This window comes from Hemiscyllium ocellatum, chromosome 30 (assembly GCF_020745735.1).
Source record: "Hemiscyllium ocellatum isolate sHemOce1 chromosome 30, sHemOce1.pat.X.cur, whole genome shotgun sequence".
Taxonomy (NCBI): Eukaryota; Metazoa; Chordata; class Chondrichthyes; order Orectolobiformes; family Hemiscylliidae; genus Hemiscyllium; species Hemiscyllium ocellatum.
In genome coordinates this window covers 50,741,600-50,763,199 of record NC_083430.1, presented here as the reverse complement: position 1 = coordinate 50,763,199, position 21,600 = coordinate 50,741,600, and the positions used below count along the sequence as shown (strand labels likewise).

The 21,600-nt window shown below is 46.2% G+C and overlaps 1 protein-coding gene across 2 annotated transcripts in view; it reads left to right on the top strand.

Moving 5' to 3' along the window:
• Positions 1–544: 544 nt before the first annotated feature.
• Positions 545–21,600, top strand: part of LOC132829876 (sestrin-1-like) — a 74,692-nt gene continuing 53,636 nt past the window's right edge. The window contains exon 1 of one of the 2 annotated variants that reach the window (XM_060847271.1): positions 545–1,113. In XM_060847271.1, coding sequence (XP_060703254.1) covers positions 808–1,113 — 306 coding nt within the window. In that variant the 5' untranslated portion in view covers positions 545–807. The remainder of the gene's footprint in view (positions 1,114–21,600) is intronic. The other variant, XM_060847272.1, reaches the window with a different exon arrangement.

Below are 21,600 nucleotides of genomic sequence, written 5' to 3'. Positions count from 1 at the left end.
GAGATAACAATTTAAACATCATGGCACAGACAGAGAACACAGGGGGCTAACACTTTTAACATATTGTCTAGCTAACACCAATTATTACAGTTAACCTGAGAATGCAACTTTTAAAAAAGGTTTTGTGATTTACACATGAAAGAAGTGAAACTATCATGGTATTCAAACAGATGAAAGACTCGACAAACTATCAAGGTATTTTTCAATATAGAATTTCAGTTACATCACACTGTGAACTTTTGGTATAAATTCTGTGCCTCACAATTGTGTCCCCCACAACCCCCTGATGAAGGAGCAGAGCTCAGAAAGCTAGTGCTTCCAATTAAACCTGTTGGACTATAACCTGGTGTTGGGTGATTTTTTTTAACCTCTGGAAGGCGTGTTCTCCTGGTGGGCCGGCGCGGCGCACGCCGGGAGTTGTAGTCCTCGCAACCACAACGGATATAAGCGGGAGCCCGGTCCGAACTACAACTCCCGAAGGCCATCGCGCCGGCTGGGTATGCGTAGGTCCGTTCTCCAGTAACCAGTTGTGAAAGTTGCGTCAGCTGCGGGACAGAATTCTAGCCAAAATATTTTTTTTAAAATATATAGTTTCGATTTTGAAGCAGTGGAGCTATTTAAAGAGTGCCACAATTCAGCAGTGGTGTGTTATATTTGTTGGAAACGGTAAACTTGGAGGTGACTGGAGCGGGGAGAAAAAGTTTTTGAAACTTTTCTGAAGTTAGTGACAGAGTTTGCTCCCCCCGATCAATGACCGAGTGTGAATGAGCAGCTCGCTCTCCAGCATCGGCGGCTGCTGTCACCGCGATGTCCCTGGACAGAGGTGATCCTGCTGCCGCCTTGGAGCCGGGGCCGCCCGGAGACCTCCGCAAGTGGAGAGAGTTAGTCTGCAGCCGGGAGGAGGGCAACCGGGCAGCGGCGATGGAGCGAGCAGCCCGCACCGTGCACGCCTGCCTGGACCAGCAGCAGCAGCAGCCGCCGCCGCCGCCCGGGCGACAGGCGAGGGACCAGCTCCAGCTACAGCAGCTCCTCCTGCTCCTGCTCCGGCTCTCGCAGAGCTGCCCCTTCCCCGATGTCCGAGAGAGGAGTGAGCACATCCTGCACACCGTGCTGGTAAGTACAGCCCCTACCTACAGAGGGGCTACACTACCCTCCAACACCTCTCATCCCCTCTTTATCCAGCTCTCTCTCTACCTCGTGTCCATCTCTCTCTGTCTGTCCATCTCTCTCTCTCTCTTTCTCTCTGTCCACATCTCTCTCTCTTTGTCTGTCTGTCTGTCCACATCTCTCTCTCTCTTTCTCTCTCTGTGTCTATCTGTCCACATCTCTCTCTGTCCATCTCTCTCTCTCTCTGTGTCTGTCTGTCCACATCTCTCTCTCTCTCTCTCTCTCTGTCTGTCTGTCCACATCTCTCTCTCTCTCTGTCTGTCTGTCCACATCTCTCTCTCTCTCTCTCTGTCTGTCCACATCTCTCTCTCTCTCTCTCTGTCTGTCCACATCTCTCTCTCTCTCTCTCTCTCTCTCTCTGTCTGTCTGTCCACCTCTCTCTCTCTCTCTCTGTCTGTCTGTCCACCTCTCTCTCTCTCTCTCTCTGTCTGTCTGTCCACATCTCTCTCTCTCTCTCTCTCTGTCTGTCCACATCTCTCTCTCTCTCTCTCTGTCTGTCTGTCCACATCTCTCTCTCTCTGTCTGTCTGTCCACATCTCTCTCTCTCTCTCTCTCTGTCTGTCTGTCCACATCTCTCTCTCTCTCTCTCTCTGTCTGTCTGTCCACATCTCTCTCTCTCTCTCTCTCTGTCTGTCTGTCCACCTCTCTCTCTCTCTCTCTCTGTCTGTCTGTCCACATCTCTCTCTCTCTCTCTCTCTGTCTGTCCACATCTCTCTCTCTCTCTCTCTGTCTGTCTGTCCACATCTCTCTCTCTCTCTCTCTGTCTGTCTGTCCACATCTCTCTCTCTCTCTCTCTCTGTCTGTCTGTCCACATCTCTCTCTCTCTCTCTCTCTGTCTGTCTGTCCACATCTCTCTCTCTCTCTCTCTCTGTCTGTCTGTCCACATCTCTCTCTCTCTCTCTCTCTGTCTGTCTGTCCACATCTCTCTCTCTCTCTCTCTCTGTCTGTCTGTCCACATCTCTCTCTCTCTCTCTCTCTGTCTGTCTGTCCACATCTCTCTCTCTCTCTCTCTCTGTCTGTCTGTCCACATCTCTCTCTCTCTCTCTCTCTGTCTGTCTGTCCACATCTCTCTCTCTCTCTCTCTCTGTCTGTCTGTCCACATCTCTCTCTCTCTCTCTCTCTGTCTGTCTGTCCACATCTCTCTCTCTCTCTCTCTCTGTCTGTCTGTCCACATCTCTCTCTCTCTCTCTCTCTGTCTGTCTGTCCACATCTCTCTCTCTCTCTCTCTCTGTCTGTCTGTCCACATCTCTCTCTCTCTCTCTCTCTGTCTGTCTGTCCACATCTCTCTCTCTCTCTCTCTCTGTCTGTCTGTCCACATCTCTCTCTCTCTCTCTCTCTGTCTGTCTGTCCACATCTCTCTCTCTCTCTCTCTCTCTGTCTGTCTGTCCACATCTCTCTCTCTCTCTCTCTCTCTGTCTGTCTGTCCACATCTCTCTCTCTCTCTCTCTCTCTGTCTGTCTGTCCACATCTCTCTCTCTCTCTCTCTCTCTGTCTGTCTGTCCACATCTCTCTCTCTCTCTCTCTCTCTGTGTCTGTCCACATCTCTCGCTCTCTCTAGACGCGTGTGTATCTTTCTCCACAGACATTCTCTCTGAGTCTGCTGTTTATAATATGAGAACGATTCATTTTGCGGCTGCAATGTGCTGTTTCAAGGGGCGTCTATATTTCCACATTAATTGGGTCACGCCCACCTCGGGTTACAACGTTTGCTGCTGAATGTTGGGTATAATAAGGGCAATTTCTCGGTTAAATTGTTGGACAGAAGGTCCAACATTTACATGTAACTGCGGGGAGTTGGGAGAAATTGATTGTAACACGACATTTGAGTTTGACCTTGTTTCCAGTGGGGCTGATCGGATGTCGGTGATCCTGTTCCTGTACAATGAAGGCACGAGGAAGGGTGGATTTACAGAAATCTACCAGCTCTTGTATTACTGGCCTGTTTGTCCTCACCTTAGGGAGTCATTGTTCAATGCAGTTATGCTGGGATAGTGAGATTGATCCCTGTGATAATTAAAACAAGTTTGCAAAAATGCAAATGGAAGTGAAACTTGAAGCTAATTACAATTGTGGCAATAAAAGTGTTCCAGAAAGAGTGTGCATGCGTGGTGTGGCATCGCAGCTTTGTGATTTTTGGGTATCCTTGGAGCTATTGAAGGAAGGGTATCGATTGCATTTCCTTGAGTTTTCATAAGAGGCCTCTTGACTTACATCAGGACAACTATTTAATGCTTTTGTGATGCAAACTTTAAGGCCATTACAAGAGCACTAGAAAGCAAAATTACATACTGCACCACAAAAATTATTAGGGCAAGTGGCCAAAAGCCTTCTGGAACTAATAGCATTTCAAAGTGGGGTGGGGGCAGTGGGTGAGAGAGAGAAAGAGTTTTGTGATCAGAATTCCAGAATTTCAGGGCTTGGCAGCTGAAGGCATGGGTCCCAGTGACAGAACAATAAAATTGGTGTGTGTCAGTGACAGACCCAATAGGCCAAAGCTCCTTTTATCTGTGCTGTAGACCTCCATGACTCTTAGACATGAGGAGTTCTGATATCGTGAGCATTGTTGGCTGGAGGGACAAGGCCATGGTGGAATTTGAGAACAAGAGTGAGCATTTTAAAATCAACATTTTTCTCGACTGAAAGCATGCAGGGCTGATGGGTGAATGGGAGTTGGTATGAGGAAGAATCTGACTTTATGTGGCTTCAAGCTGTTGGAGGATAAGACAATAAGAGGCTGTCAAGGAGTTGTATTGTAAGCTCCTAATGAAAAAGTTACCATCTCAGGGTTTGGGAGCACAGAGATCCCTAGCCTACCCACTTTACAGACAGCTGGATAATTGTAGCTGGCAACAGGCACTGTGCAGTCTTCCTGTGTTATCAAATTCAACTACACAATTATCAGTGCAAAATACTGATGTCTATGGGGTGCAACATCTCCCCTCAAATTACAAAAGGTTTTTCCCTTGCTGAGTTCAGGTCTTCTAGAACATTCTGATAAAGGTATGCAAAGACAAACCTAGATAGACACATCTCCCTTTTTGTAACCAATGCTATGGAATTTGCACATATAACCTGGCTAGAATTAGTGCATTTTATTTGGATCAGACATTTTTAATAGATCTGTCTTGTACAGCCGATGCTGGCCTTTAACAGAATGAAGTGTTTAATAATGCAATATTCTCCCTCTGAACAGCTATTGCAGCAATGGACCTGATTGAGTCATTGGCGTGTACAGCAGGGAAACAGACTGTTCAATGCAACCAGTCCATGCCGACCAGATATCCTAACCAAATCTTGTCCCATTTGCCAGCATTTGGCACATATCCATCTAAACTCTTCCTATTCACATACCCAAACAGATACCTTTTAAATGCTGCAATTGTACCAGCCTCCACCACTTCCTCTGGCAGCTCATTCCATACACATACTACCCTCTGCATGAAAAAGTTGTCTCTCGGGTCCCTTTTAAATCTTTCTGCTCTCACCTTTAACCTATCTCCTCTCGTTTGGGCTCCCTTACACTTTAGAAAAAGACCTTGGCTATTCATCCTATCCATGCCCCTCATGATCTTACAAACCTCTACAAGGTAACCCTCAGCCTCCAATATTCCAGGGAGAAAAGCCCCAGCACATTCAGCCTCTCCCCATAGCTCAAACCGGTTAGAGGTTGAGAAGGACATTCCTGCATGGTGACCTCAGCTGGTGCAGGATTTGAACCCACACTGTTGGTGTCACTCTGCGTGGCAAACCAGTCATTCAGCCAACTGATCGCTTATGTAGGCATAATTAAATGTTGACAGTAACAAAATACAACTGCGTCTGCTCAGTCTTGTCTCCAGTCAAATTAAAATCACAAAATAAAATATTATCCTATTACCGCCATTCCTCCCATCCACCATCATAGCGCAGAAAAAACTGGAGTTGTTTTTTTTGTGTGATCAACCTCCTGGTTAATTTTTTTTTTCTTTTTTTCTTTTCTTCTCTTTATTAACCCCCCACACTACCGCAAAAAACACCTGGAGTTTTTTTTGTTTTTTTTCTCTTTCTTTTTTACTTTTTTTCTTTTTTTTACTCCTGTTTATTTTTTTATATAACCTCACACTACCGCCTAACTGCGGTAATGCTTATTTTTTCCCCAGCACCCATGGTGTGTGTGTGCAGGTGTGAGACACAGTGAGAGACACAAGGTGTATAAATCTTTATTCAATTTCCACCACCAGGAAAAGTAGGAAAACACCCGAGTGGCCAGTGACAAGCAGCACCTGGAGTTTATGGTAGTGAATGTCCAAACTGGGATTGGATGATTGTGGATGGTGGTTGATAGGAGTCCTGCCTATCTGTTGACAATCAAATGTGAACTTATTGAATGAATAGCCCCGGGATGTGTAGGAAGTAGGAGTTGTAAAGTGGCCATTAGGTTGTTTGGGTTTTCAATTTTGATTTAACTCCTTCCCACAGCAGGCTCTCTTATAGGATTTGAGCTATTTAAAGATAAGTTTTTTTTAGTTTGAATTAGTAAATGCTGTAACAGGATTGTTTAGAATTTTGAAACACTGAATCCTGGGCATTTGATTGGAGATGGAGTTAGTTTCACATTTGACAGTGAGTGGCCATTAATAAGGACAGACCATGCTGGAGAAATCCAACACAGAACCCGTAGAATCCCTACAGTTTGGAACAACAACTCTACACCAGTCCTCTGAAGAGTAACCCACCCAGACCCATTCTCCTGCCCTATTAATGTACATTTACCCCTGACTAATGCGGAGAAAGTGAGGACTTTGTCAGATATATGGAACTATCCATCTTCCGCAGCTACACTGGCACCACCTCCCACCTTTTCCTCTCCTACATCGATGACTGTATTGGCGCTACCTCATGCTCCCACGAGGAGATTGAACAGTTCATCCACTTTACTAACACCTTCCACCCCGACCTCAACTTTACCTGGACCGTCTCAGACTCCTCCCTCCCCTTCCTAGACCCCTCCATTTCTATCTCGGGTTACCGACTCAACACGGACATTTGCTATAAACTGACCGACTCCCACAGCTACCTATATTACACCTCCTCCCACTCTGCCCCCTGTAAAAACACCATCCCATATTCCCAATTCCTTCACCTCCGCCGCATCTGCTCCCAGGAGAGCCAATTCCAATACCGAACAACCCAATTCAAAGACCGCAATTTCCCCTCTGACGTAGTTGACGATGCTCTCCACCGCATCTCCTCCACTTCCCCTCCTCCGCCCTTGAACCACACCCCTCCAATCACCACCAGGACAGAACCCCACTGGTCCTCACCTACCACCCCAACAACCTCCAGATACATCGTATCATCCTTCATCATTTCCGCCACCTCCAAACAGACCCCTCCACCAAGGATATATTCCCTTTCCCTCCCCTATCAGCGTTCCGGAAAGACCACTCCCTCCGACTCCCTCGTCAGGTCCACAACCCACACCAACCCAACCTCCACTCCCGGCACCTTCCCCTGCAACCGCAAGAAATGCAAAACTTGTGCCCACACCTCCTCCCTCACTTCCCTCCAAGGCCCCAAGGAATCCTTGCATATCCGCCACAAATTCACCTGCACCTCCACAGACATCATTTATTGCATCCGCTGCACCCGATGTGGCCACCTCTACATTGGGGAGACAGGCCACCTACTTGCGGAACGTTTTAGAGAACACCTCTGGGACACCCGCACCAACCAACCCAACAGCCCCGTGGTGAAACACTTTAACTTCCCCTCCCATTCCGCCAAGAACGTGCAGGTCCTTGGCCTCCTCCATCGCTAGACCATGGCAACATGACGCCTGGAGGAAGAGCGCCTCATCTTCCGCCTAGGAACCCTCCAACCATAAGGGATGAATAAATGCAGATTTCTCCAGCTTTCTCATTTCCCCTCCCCCCACCTTAGCTCAGTCCCAACCCTCGGACTCAGCACTGTCTTCTTGACCTGCAATCTTCTTCCTGACCTCTCCGCCCCCACCCCACTCCGGCCTATCACCCTCACCTTAACCTCCTTCCACCTATCGTATTCCCAGCACCCCTCCCCCAAGTCCCTCCTCCCTACCTTTTATCTTAGCCTGCTTGGCACACCCTCCTCATTCCTGAAGAAGGGCTTATGCCCAAAACTTAGATTCTCCTGCTTCTTGGATGCTGCCTGACCTGCTGCGCTTTTCTAGCAAAACATTTTTCAGGCCTGACTAATGCATCTAAACTACACATTCCTTATCACTATGGGCAATTTAGCATGGCCAATTCACCTAACCTGCACATCTTTTGAATTGTGGGAGGAAACCGGAATTCAAATTCCAGCACCTGCCATAGTGGGACTTGGACTCCGTTCCCGGGTCTCTAGATTAGTAGACTAGCAATGATACCACTGATCCAGGCAAAGGCAGAAATAGGGAATTATCCAGTCTGGCTGGATCTGGCTTATAGTGACATGTTAGATATGTATCTGCCTTGTTTCAATGTAGGAGTTGAAGCCCCGCTCTAGAACTCTGCACGTAAGCCAGGCTGATGTTTCCGTACTGCACTGCCTGAGATGCCAATGGTTAGGGTGGAGCGACATGTTAGTGCAAGGACCTGTTTAGTCCCTCTGATGGAATGAAAGAACCTGAGGCATCATTCAAAGAAGGATGTTGGTATTTCCTCAGTGCTGGGAAAAAATTCATCCTTCAACCAACAATTGGTAGTGACAGGCTGTCTGGCATGAACCACATTTGTTGACAGGATCTTGCGAAATACAAATTGGTTGGCATGCTTTTAAACATTGCAACAGTGAGTTTAATTAAAGCGCTTGATTAACCAGTGCAGGGCTGTCACATAGCACTGCTCCCATTCTCAGGGTATGGGTTGTATACTATACCGTGAGAGTTGTGTTCCTCTGCAATCTTGTGCTATAGGAAGTTGCGCTACAGAAGATAGCTATACCTGTTCAGTAGAAAGTTCGTGTTATACTAAGAGTGTCCACAATTTGTCCATTGCATTATAGCTGATTTGCGCTGACGAAATGCGCATTATAGCAGCATGATCTGTATCTGAATGCATATTGTTGATTTTATCCTGGATTAGAGTAAAACACACTCTATCATCTTGTCTTGGAAGGTAACAAAATTAACCCAGGTTCTTGTTCACATGTGCATCTGGCTTGGTATGGCTGCTGGACAATCAGAAGAGTTTGATTTGCATAGTGCCTTTTTTGACCTCGGGATATCCTGAAGTATATGGTAGCCAATGAGGTACTTTTAGGTGTAACGACTTTTGTCGGAAGATCAATGTATGGAGATTGAAGTTCAGTGAAATGGCAGTGATTAGAACAAAGAGCTTTCCATGAACAGGCCCTTCAGCCCATCAAGACTGTGTCAATACATGATGCCTTTCTAAACTAAAAATTCTCTGCTTATCCCTGTATCTGTCAAAATGCCATTTAAATGTTGCTGCTGCATCCACCTCCTTTGGCAGCACGTTCCAGGCACTTACCGCCTTTTGTGTTATTAAAAAAAGTCTGCCTCTCTCATCTCCTTATTTTTAATATATATTGCCCTAGAATATCAACATACCCCTCCTGATGAGGGAGTGGTCTTTCCGGAACGCTGATAGGGGGGGGAATATATCCTTGGTGGTGGGGTCTGTTTGGAGGTGGCGGAAATGACGAAGGATGATACGATGCATCTGGAGGTTGGTGGGGTGGTAGATGCGGACCAGTGGGATTCTGTCCTGGTGGTGATTGGAGGGGTGGGGTTCAAGGGTGGAGGAGCGGTGGAAGGCTGCTCCTCTGCCCTTGAAACCCACCCCTCCAATCGCCACCAGGACAGAACCCCACTGGTCCGCATCTACCACCTCACCAACCTCCAGATACATCGTATCATCCTTCGTCATTTCTGTTACCTCCAAACAGACCCCACCACCAAGGATATATTTTCCTATCAGCGTTCTGGAAAATCCACTCCCTCCGCGACTCCCTCGTCAGGTCTGCACCCCCCACCAACCCAACTTCCACTCCTGGCACCTTCCCCTGCAACTGCAAGAAATGCAAAACTTGTGCCACACCTCCCTCCTCACTCCCCTCCAAGGCCCCAAGGGATCCTTCCATATCCGTCACAAATTCAGGAAAAGAGTGAGGATGATTCAGGAAAAGAGTGAAGGTAGCAGGGTGGTTGTTATGGGGGACTTTAACTTCCCAGATATTGACTGGGAGAGCTATAGCTCGAGTTCATTAGATGGGTCGGTGTTTGTACAATGTGTGCAGGAGGGTTTCCTGACACAATATGTCGACAGGCCAACAAGAGGGGAGGCTATATTGGATTTGGTTCTAGGTAATGAACCAGGCCAGGTGTTAGACTTGGAGGTAGGTGAGCACTTCGGGGACAGTGACCACAACTCGGTGACTTTTACTTTAGTGATGGAGAGGGATAATCGTGCGCCGCAGGGCAAGAGCTATAGCTGGGGGCAGGGAAATTATGATGCAGTGAGGCATGACTTAGGTTGTGTGGATTGGAAAAACAGGCTTCAAGAGAAGAACACTAATGAGATGTGGGGATTGTTCAAGGAGCAGCTACTGCGTGTCCTCGATAGGTATGTACCAGTCAGGCATGGTGTAAAGGGCCTTGTGAGGCAGCCGTGGTTTAGTAAGGAATTGGAGTCCCTTGTGAAAGGGAAGAAGGCGGCATATGTAAAGATGAGGCGTGAAGGTTCAGTAGGGGCGATTGAGAGTTATAAGGTAGCCAGGAAGGAGCTAAAGAGGGAGCTAAGAAAAGCGAGAAGGGGACATGAAAAGTCTTTAGCTGGTAGGATTAGGGAAAACCCAAAGGCTTTCTATAGGTATGTCAAGAATAAAAGGATGACTAGGGTAGGTATCGGTCCAGTCAAGGATAGTAGTGGGAAGTTGTGTGTGGAGGCAGAGGAGATTGGAGAGACATTAAATCAGTACTTTTCATCAGTATTCACTCAGGAACAGGACACTGTTGCTGATGTGAATATGGAATCACAAATAATTAGAATGGATGCCCTGGAAATATGCAGGGAAGAGGTTTTGGGAATATTGGAAAGGATGAATATAGATAAGTCTCCTGGGCCTGATGGCATTTACCCCAGGATCCTATGGGAAGCTAGGGAGGAGATAGCAGAGCCATTGGCCTGGATTTTTATGTCGTCATTGTCAACGGGAATAGTACCAGAGGACTGGAGGATAGCGAATGTGGTCCCATTGTTCAAGAAAGGGAGTAGGGATAGCCCTAGTAACTATAGGCCAGTGAGTCTGACTTCAGTGGTGGGCAAAGTCTTAGAGAGAATGGTAAGGGATAAGATTTATGAACATCTGGGTAGGAATAACGTGATCAGGGATAGCCAGCATGGTTTTGTGAAGGGCAGGTCGTGCCTCACAAACCTTATTGAGTTCTTTGAGAAGGTGACTAAGGAAGTGGATGAGGGTAAAGCAGTAGATGTTGTGTATATGGATTTTAGTAAGGCGTTCGATAAGGTTCCCGATGGTAGGCTAATGCTAAAACTTCGGAGGTATGGCATTGAGGATACATTAGAGGTTTGGATTAGGAATTGGCTGGCTGGAAGGAGACAGAGGGTAGTAGTTGATGGATTATGTTCATCTTGGAGCGCAGTTACTAGCGGTGTACCACAAGGATCTGTTTTGGGACCATTGCTTTTTGTTATCTTTATAAATGATCTAGAGGAAGGACTTGAAAGCTGGGTAAGCAAGTTTGCGGATGACACGAAAGTCGGTGGAGTTGTGGATAGTGAGGAAGGAAGTGGTAGGTTACAGCGGGATATAGATAAGTTGCAGAGCTGGGCGGAAATGTGGCAAATGGAATTCAATGTAGCTAAGTGCGAAGTCGTTCACTTTGGTAGGAATAACAAGATGATGGATTACTGGGCTAATGGTAGGCTACTTGGTAGTGTGGATGAGCAGAGGGATCTTGGTGTCTATGTACACAGATCTCTGAAAGTTGCCACCCAGGTAAATAGTGCTGTGAGGAAGGCATATGGTGTACTGGGCTTTATTGGCAGAGGAATTGAGTTCCGGAGTCCTGAGGTCATGTTGCAGTTGTATAAGACTCTGGTGAGGCCTCATCTGGAGTATTGTGTGCAGTTTTGGTCGCCATACTATAGGAAGGATGTGGAAGCTTTAGAACGAGTGCAGAGGAGGTTTACCAGGATGTTGCCTGGAATGGTAGGAAGATCGTATGAGGAAAGGCTGAGGCACTTGGGGCTGTTCTCATTGGAGAAGAGAAGGTTTAGGGGAGATCTGATAGAAGTGTATAAGATGATTAGGGGTTTAGATAGGGTAGATACTAAGAACCTTTTACCGCTAATGGAGTCAGGTGTTACTAGGGGACATAGCTTTAAATTAAGGGGTGGTAGGTATAGGACAGATGTTAGGGGTAGATTCTTCACACAGCGGGTTGTGAGTTCATGGAATGCCCTGCCCGTATCAGTGGTGAACTCTCCTTCTTTATGGTCATTTAAGCGGGCATTGGATAGGCATTTGGAAGTTATTGGGCTAGTATAGGTTAGGTAGGACTCGGTCGGCGCAACATCGAGGGCCGAAGGGCCTGTACTGCGCTGTATCCTTCTATGTTCTATGTTCTAAATTCACCTGCACCTCCACACACATCATTTACTGCACCCGATGTGGCCTCCTCTACATTGGGGAGACAGACCGCCTACTTGTGGAACGTTTCAGAGAACACCTCTGGGACACCCGGACCGAACAACCTAACCGCCCCGTGGCTCAACACTTTAACTCCCCCTCCAACTCCGCCAACTTCATGCAGGTCCTTGGCCTCCTCAGTCCCAACCCTCGGACTAAGCACCGCCTTCTTGACCTGCAATCTTCTTCCCGACCTCTCCGTCCCCACCCCCTCTCCGGCCAATCACCCTCACCTTAACCTCCTTCCACCTATCATATTCCCAACACCCCTCCCAAGTCGCTCCTCCCTACCTTTTTATCTTAGCCTGCTTGGCACACCTTTCTCATTCCTGAAGAAGGGCTTATGCCCGAAACGTCGATTCTCCTATTCTTGTTCTTGTCCTTAAGTAACTCATGGAATTAAGGTCGCTGTTCCTCTCTTTCCTCCCACAACAGTGATAGCTCCCCACCCTTGTCCTTACCTACCATCCCACCAGCATCCACATCCAGAAGATCAGCCGCTGCCATTTCTGCCATCTCCAGCAGGATGCCACCTGAGACACACAGTCCCCTCCCCTTCCTTATCAGACTTCCACAAGGATCATTCCCTCTGGGATATCCTGGTTCACTCCTTCACTCCCACTCCATCCCCTTGAGCCCTTCCCCTGTAACCACCAAAGGTGTAACACCTGTCCAATAACTTGCCACCTCCTCACTAACCAATGGTCCAGATGCACTTTCCAGGGCAAACAGCATTTTACCCTCACTCCTCACAATCTAGTCCGCTGCATTCACTGCTCACAGCGTGGTCTCCTCTACAGTGGGGAAACAAAGTGATCGCTTCGCAAAAGTGAGTCTCTGAGCTTCTATTTACCTGACATTTTAACACCCCACCCTGTTCCCTGACAAAACATCTCTGCCTCAGGCTTGATGCAGTGCTCCAGTGAAGCTCAGTGCAAGTTGGAAGAATAGCACCTCATTTTCCGCTTGGGAACTCTACAGCCTTCTGGATTCAATATTGAGTTCAAAAACATTTGGGCTTGATCCTCCCTATGCCCTTACCCCAACCCCCACACACCAGACCTTGTGTTCACATAATCTGCTATGAGACACAATCCAGTGTTAGCCACTGGCAGTCCTCATTGACAGCTATTTTCCCTCCTAGGTAAATTGTTATCCACTCTTTTGTCTGTGCAACTACTCTTTCTCTTTGGGCTCTATCTCCACCTGTTCTTTACTCCTTAACACTCCCACCCCACCCCACACCCACATCCTCTGTATGAAAAAAAACACTTTCCTAGCCACCTTTAGTTCTGAGGAGGGGTCACTGGACCAGAAACGTTAACTCATGAGTTTTCTCCACAGATGCTGCAAGATCTGGGCGGCACGGTGGCACAGTGGTTAGCACTGCTGCCTCACAGCGCCAGGGACCTGGGTTCAATTCCCGCCTCAGGCGACTGACTGTGTGGAGTTTGCACATTCTCCCCGTGTCTGCGTGGGTTTCCTCCGGGTGCTCCGGTTTCCTCCCACAGTCACAAAGATGTGCGGGTCAGGTGAATTGGCCATGCTAAATTGCCCGTAGTGTTAGGTAAGGGGTATATGTAGGGGTATGGGTGGGTTGCGCTTCGGCGGGTCGGTGTGGACTTGTTGGGCCGAAGGGCCTGTTTCCACACTGTAGGGAATCTAATCTAATCTCCTGAGATTTTACAGCAATTTTTGTTTTTGTTCCCGAAATGCTATCCCACTGAAACTTTGATCACCTGACCGGCCCATTGTGCAGTACCAGGTCTAGTATGGCTCCCTTCCTAGTTGAAAGTGAGGTCTACAGATGCTGGAGATCAGAGCTGAAAATGTGTTGCTGGAAAAGCGCAGCAGGTCAGGCAGCATCCAAGGAGCAGGAGATTCGACGTTTCGGGCATAAGCCCTTCTTCAGGAATGAAAGAAGGGCTTATGCCTGAAACGTCGAATCTCCTGCTCCTTGGATGCTACCTGACCTGCTGCGCTTTTCCAGCAACACATTTTCAGCTCCCTTCCTAGTTGGACTCGTTACATATTGTTTCTTAAAAAAAAAACCCATCCTGCACACACCTTCTCCCTAAACCGTTCCTCTCTTCAAGAAACCTCTGGCCCTAAGCTATTTCCTGATGAAGGGGTCTTGCCTGCTCCTCGGATGCTTTTGACCCACTGTGCTTTTCCAGCACCACGCTCTCGACACTAAGCTATTCCCAGCCAATACTGGAGGAGTTACGATCACCAACTGCAACAACATTGAAGTTTTCACACTTTTTCTTTTCTCTAATCTGTCCACATATCTGTTCCCCTCACTGACTGGCCTCTACCACAATTCCATCAAAGTGATTACACCTTTCCCATTCCTGAGCTCTAACCATGTGGCCTTGCTGGATCAGCCCTCCAGGGTGTCCTACCTCCGTAAAGCTGTGATTCTCCCCAATCAGTAACACAACTCCCCCACCTCTTTTACATCCCTCTCTATCCCACCTGAAACATCTAAATCCCAGTTTTCCCTTGTGGGAGAGCCTAGCATCTCAGAGTAATGAGCTGAATATTAAAGACTGAGATGAAGAAGAATTTCTTCACTGAAGGTAGTAAAGCTGTGGAATTCTTTACTGCAAAGAGCTGTAGAGACTGGGTCATCAAGAAGATTCAAGGTTGAGATGGATGATTTTAAAGAGTAGGGGAATCAAGGTTATGGGAAAAAGGTAGGAAATGAGGATTATCATATCAGACATGGTGGAATAGATTTGATGGGCTGAATGGCCTACTTCTCCTCTGTCGTTCCTCATCCAGGCACTTTGAGATGGCCGTCAGTCTGCCTGAGCTAGGTGGGTCACTTGGGCAGATTTCTTCAAAATGACTATCCTAAGTGTGGAAATGATCTCCTATTCTGGGTGGTTCCATACCAAGCCAGGTGTGAAGCTTTGTGAAGGCACTGGTGAATTGAATTCTTTTTACAGGCAAAGCTGAACAAAGAATAAGTCAGTAAAGAATTGGGACATGCTGAGACTTGTCTTTGGGGTGAGGAGGAGATTTGTTGGTGAGTCTGCCAACTTACCTGGCTGACAAACTGCAAGCGATGGGCTGGATCTGGTAGTCAGCAGTAAACACCCAGCAGCAACTACTCCTGGCAGTTGCCGAGACACTTATGAGCTTTCTACTGTCTGCTTTCTGCCCAGACAGTGAAGCGCCCTCGAGAGGGGATCTGGAACCTGCAAACAGAACACCCAGCATCCGAGTGAGGAAATGAACCAATTCCAAATCATGTACAGCAATTGAAACACTGAAAATAATTATTTCTAACTCTAACTCAAACTGAAGGAATAACAGTCCACACTTGTAGGCATTTAGGTCTGAGCACCAGAGAGTTAGTTTAATAGTAATTAAAACATGGAGAAAGTGAAGACCGCAGACGCTGAAGATCAGAGTCAAAAAGTGTGGTGTTGGAAAAGCACAGCATCTGAGGAGCAGGAGAGTTGACATTTTGGCAGAAGCCCTTCAGGAATGTAGGAGGGTGGGCCAATGGGGCTGAGAGATTAACTGGGAGGGGGTGAGGCTGGAGGGAAGGTAGATCGGAATAGAGTCTACAGGAAAGCCACATACACTGACCAGGTACTCAACTACAGTAGTAGTGACCTTAACACCCACAAACGGAGCTGCATCAGGACATTGTTTAAACGAGCCACAACACACTGCAGCAGCACCCAGGAACTATGAGAAGCCGAGGAAAACAACTGTACAATATATTCAGCAACAGCAGGTACCCGATAAGCCCAGTCTGCCAGTTCCTACACGACAGACCTAAATAAGAAGACACAACATGCCCAGAGACTCTAGTCACCCTGCCATACATCAAAGACATCTTGAAGATTACATCCAGACTACTCCAGCTTCCCTAGGCATCAAACTTACCACCACACTGAAATAGCCCCGATGAATTTAAAGGACTCCACATCAACCACCAGCAGAATGTATTTTGTATAAGATGGTCAATGTAAGGACTGTAACAAACATTACATTGGACAGACAGGCAGGAAACTAGCCACCAGATACATGAGCACCAACCAGCCACCAAAAGACGTGAACAGCCATCACTAGAATCCAGACGCACAGACGAAGAGGGACACCAGTTTGATTGGGATAATACATCCATCCTGGGGCAGGCTAAATAAAGACATGCACGGGGATTCCTAGAGGCCTAGCATTCAAACCGGAGCGCTCTTAACAAACGTATCGATTTGGACCCCATTTACCAACCTCTCAGAAAAAGAACCGGAAGTGACATCACCCACCACAACAGACCAAGACTCTTAAATGGAAAGTGGGCCGGAATATTGGAGGCTCACTGATGTTACCTAGCATGATGATGAAATGCCTGAGAACAAATCTACCAGCTCAGCGAGCAAACTTACAACCCGAGCTACAAATCTTCACTAAAATTGCAAATTTATTGCCTATTCCCACTTTCCCTTGTGAAAGTGCTGGTGCCTTCTTGAAGCACTTCATGCCATGTAGGCTTCTGCATGTCCAGGATAAAGTGACCAGCACAAGCACAATGTCCACACCCTCCACCAACGTTCAGTCACAGCAGTGTGTACCCGTCCATAAGATGCACTGTAGAAATTCACTGAGGCTCCTTAGGCAGCACCTTCTAAACCCAAGACAAGGGCCACAGATACTTGGGAACACTACCCCCTCCAAGTTCCCTCCAAGTCACTCACCATCCTGCCTTGGAAATATATCGCTGTTCCTTCCGTGTTGCTAGGTCAAAATCTTGGAATTCCCTCTCTGGAATTCCCTCCCTGACAGCATTGTGGGTCTAGCTACAGCACATGGACTGCAGTGGTTGAAGAAGGCAGCTCACCACCATCTTCTTAAGGGCAACTATGGATGTGCAATAGTTAGCAATGCCAATGACCCATGACAGAATAAAGAATATTAATACTAACAGGGTCATTGTACTGCCACAGCAACAGAGGCTTCATGACCAATTACAGCACAGGAGTAGGGCATTCAGCCCAAAGTACCTGTGCCGCCTCTCTGTAAGAGCTCGGTTGGTGCCACTGTCATGCTTTCTCCCACCCAGGCCTACAGCTTAATATTTCCTTCAGCAATGATCCATTTTTAGGACTTAAATATTTAACTCTGTATGTGAGCTTCATCACCGTGGTGTAAAAACAGAAACATTTTCTCCTAGTCTGATACAATAGAGTCACACAATCCCTAGAGTGCAGTAGGAGACCACTCGGCCCATCAGGTCTGCACCGACCCTTCCAGCAGGTTTGAAATAATCTTGATTTAGTGCCACAAATGTCTCTCTTGGGCTGAGAAGGACATTATTGTTGAATAGTTGCAGCTGCATAGAATGTTGAGGTGCTGGCTTAGCACAAACAGGTTTTTCAAGTGAGGGAGGCATAATCCCAGTATTATGATTTGTACAATTGAATTAGATGCATTGTACAATACCATATTTAAATCTCCCAGGGTTCTCAACCATATTTTTAAAAGACAAACATTGTGCAAGTTTTTTACCCAATCATGAACAGAATAACACATCGAAAAGTGACACTCTGCAGAATTCATATTGTTTAACTAACACATTTTCCCTTTTGTATCCCTCCACTTTTTTTGTTCCGTTTTCTGCTAAAGGTGACATGTTGATGAGTTGTTTGTAAGGGAGCTGGACCCTGTCCATGCTAGATGTGCACATGTTCCAACAGATTAGAGTCAGGACTGGTGGCTTTCTGCTTCTCCTTTTCTATCTTGCACTGATTTGAAATCGTCTTTCACCTTGGCCGAGTTCCACAAGCTTTAGTTTTCAATTTTGAGGATCATTCTTGTTGTCAATCTGCCTTGCCTGTCTTTGGTTTATTTCCTGGTATCTGCAGGTGGCGGTGTTGAGCTGGCTGGAGTTGTTGGTGATTCCAACAGCACCACCAGCTGGAGCACCATGTCAGAGCAGCACTAACAAACTGCACTGTTTCTTGACCCTTGATCATTTTAACACAGCAAGGGAGATGACAAGGAGACTGAAAATGTTAGTGGCAAATGAAGTGTAAAAGTATTAATGAGCTGTCACCATGTTAATGACCTCCTGTGATACAATGACAGCGTTTAAAAGGCATCTGGATGGATATATGAATAGGAAGGGTTAAGAAGGATGTGGGCCAAGTGCTGACAAATGGGACTAGATTTATCTAGGATATCTGGGCAACACGGATGAGTTGGACCGAAGGGTCTGTTTCCATGTTGTACATCGGTATGACTCTATGACAATGGCATTTGACATAAATTGATCAATAGGGAAAAGTCTTTCAGTATGAAGCCTGGTGATGAAGAATAAAGATGGATTATTGTCTTCAGGTAATATATACACCGACCACCTGCATGCTATTAACAAGGATTTGATTAAGATAATTTCACTTTTGTGTAGCATTTGGGATGTTTTATTGAGTTCTCTGCCTCAAGCCATTTCACTGTTGTTCATAGAGTCACAGAGGCCATTTGGCCCTTTGTGTCTGCAGTGTCTCTTCAAACAATCTTCATTGGCACTAGGAGGTCTCCTGTTTTTCCCACTGTACAATGTGCAAGGGTATAATCATTTAAATAAAAATAATGGCCCGATTGAACCTGCCTTCTCCACACTTCCAGCCAGTGCATTCCACACCATAACCGCTTACTGAGTAAAAATGTTTTTTCTTATTACAGTTATGCTCCTTTGCATGTGGTTTTAAGTCTGTGTTCTTGTTCCTTTTACAAGCAGGATCTCTCTTCAACCTATTCGTCGTTTTGCAAACCTCCATCAGATTTCTCTTTTGTTTTTTTTTCTCTCCAAAGGGAGCACTCCTAATTATTTGTTTCTTTTTAACAATATAGTCACTATTATCTGGAGTAGTGCTGCTGCTAACTTTCACACTAGGCCCTGTGAAAAGTGATGAGATCAATAATTTTTTGATTTGTTGAGGGTAACCTCTGACCTGGATATTAGCAAAAAGTTCTTTAGAGTGGGCCACGGGCTGGTGTCGGGATAACTAGACAAAAAGCAGATGCTTCACCTTGTGGGACAGTGTAGAACGAGAACTCATGGTTTTAGGATAAGGGGAAGCACAAATGAGGAGTAATTACTTCTCTCATAGGGTTGTGAATCTGTGGAGTGCGGTGGACTCCAGGACACAGAATAAATTTCAGGAGGAGCCAGACAGATTTTTAATGCATTACGAGACCGGGTAGGAAAGTGGAGCCAAGATGAGATCGGCTATGATCGTATTGAATGGCAGAGCAGGGTCAAGGGGCTGAATGGCCTACTCCTGATCCTAGTTTTTGTCGTCTTCACCTAAAGAAGCAGATTCTTGGTTAACATTACAGCTAAAACATAACAGTACAGAATTCCAGTGACTCGTAAATCAAAATTACACACTTGGAAGGCACGTGGGACTTGAAGCAGAAGTTGGTGGAGACCTTTAGCAGGTCTGGAGAGAAAGCAAAGTTTTCAAAACTGATATTGGTTTGGAAAAGATTGTATATGAACTAAAGAAAGGGAAGTGAGGAGGAAAAGGAATGAGCAGATAGATGGGGAGAGAAAGAGAGAGAACGACTGCCAGACAAAGGAATTTTTGATAGTAAGTCAGAGAGGAAGAAAAGCTGATTGCAGAGACGATAAGTAGATGAAAAAGAGTTGGTTGTGCTGAAAGCAGCCCATGTCATGATGGGCCTGGAATATGTAAAGGACAAGGAAGATGTTCCAGCCCTAAAATTATTGAAGTTAATATTGACTCCAGAAGGCTGCAGGGTTCCCTAGAGGAAAGTGAAGTGCTGTCCTTCCAGGTTACACTGAGCTTTGTTAGAGCACTGCAGCAAGCCTGAGACAATAGACAATAGGTGCAGGAGTAGGCCATTCTGCCCTTCGAGCCTGCACCATCATTCAATATGATCATGGCTGATCATCCTTAATCAGTATCCTGTTCCTGCCTTATCTCCATAACCCTTGATTCCATTATCCTTGAGAGCTCAATCCAACTCTTTCTTAAATGAATCCAGAGACTGGGCCTCCACTGCCAAGAAACATGGTGGTGTGTTCAAGTGGCAGGCACTTGAATCCAAACCTTCTGGCTCTGAGTGTGGGACACTACCACTGCACCACAAGGACCCAGTATGGAGAATGAGATGGGCTCTCACTTTCTTGCCTGAATAACATGGCCAAGCCAAAGTTATTATCTCTTCAGTGGGGTTTAAAAGATGTTCTGACTGACTGGGATAAGTGTTTTATTAATTAGCAAAGCTAATAAGTGGAATTATATCATCATCTCAGACGATAATTTTCCAAAGGTAAATTTTTATCACGAAGCGAGGATAATCCTTTCAATCTGTGTACACTGTTTGCAAAACAAGTGATTCTAGTTATCCCCAATACATTAAATAGTTGCTAGTGTCTATTGACAAGACTTGGAATATCTGATCATCCTGAGCTGAGAGAGCTCACATTCACATTCATGGAGATGTTTTGAATCATTATCTGGTTGTTTACCACCTTGTTCTTTAGATCTTGCTCTGTACTGTTGACTGCTGTGTTTCCTACGTGAAAGCAGTGTCTTCACTTTTGGGATGTCCAAAATTCCTGAACGTTTCTACGTAAAGGAATGTTTTTTCTTTCTTTCTTGAACTCTGGGCATTTTAAGCTTTTAAAATGAGAGTACCCGCATGCTGAAAAGGAATGACCTGCTCACTGTGAATTAGAATCGGAGCACCAGCAACAGAAACCAAATGCATTTAAATCTCCTGGAGTCACATAGTCCAGACCATGTCATGATGGCAGCTTCCTTCTGTAAAGGACGCTAATGAAACCGATTGGCTTTCCACACCAATCTGAAATGGATTCAGTGTAAATCATTAGAGTCTGCATTCCAGATTCATTTTATTGAATTCAATCCGCCATGTTGAGATTTGAACCTGCAGGAGGGAGAGTTGATGGAAGTGGAGAATTGCGTGAAAGACTGTCTGATGTCGCCTGTGCCTAGGTCTGCAGCAATGCTGCACAAATGCAGTTCCATTGCAAAATGTGACTGTCCAGTGCAGCTTTGTATCACTCTACTTTGACAGGTGTGAATTAATCCGACCTCATAAATGTTACAGTTAGGACTCTTTGTGGCGCAGCGCTAATGTCCTTACCTCTGGACCCGGAGGTCCAGGTACAAGTCCTACCTGCTCCAGAGATGTGTCATAACATCTCTGAACAGGTTGAGAAAATAATTCAATGTAAAAATATTGTGATCTGGATGCCAAAGCTCAGAGGTTAGATCACATGGAATCTGGGGGAACTAGCCAATTGGATACAAAATTGGTTTGAGAGTAGGACACAGAGGGTGGTGGTGGTGGAGCAGAGGGGTTGTTTTTCAGACTGGAGGCCTGTGACCAGCGGTGTGTTGCAAAGATCGGTGGGTCAGTTGCTTTTTGTCATTTGGATATGAATATAGGAGGTATAGTTAGTTAGTTAGTTTGCAGATGACTTCAAAGTTAGTAGTGAAGTGAACTGTGAAGGTTATCTCCAAGTACAGTGGGACCTTTACCAACTGGGTCAATGGGCCGAGGAGTGGCAGATAGAGTATAATTTAGATAAGTGTGAGGTGTTGTATTTTGGAAAGGAAAATCAGGGCAGGAGTTCTACACTTAATGGTAGGGCCCTGGGGAATGATGCCGAGCAGAGAGACCTAGGGGTGCAGCTTCATGGTTACTGAAAGAGTTGCAGGTAGACTGGGTAGTGAAGGA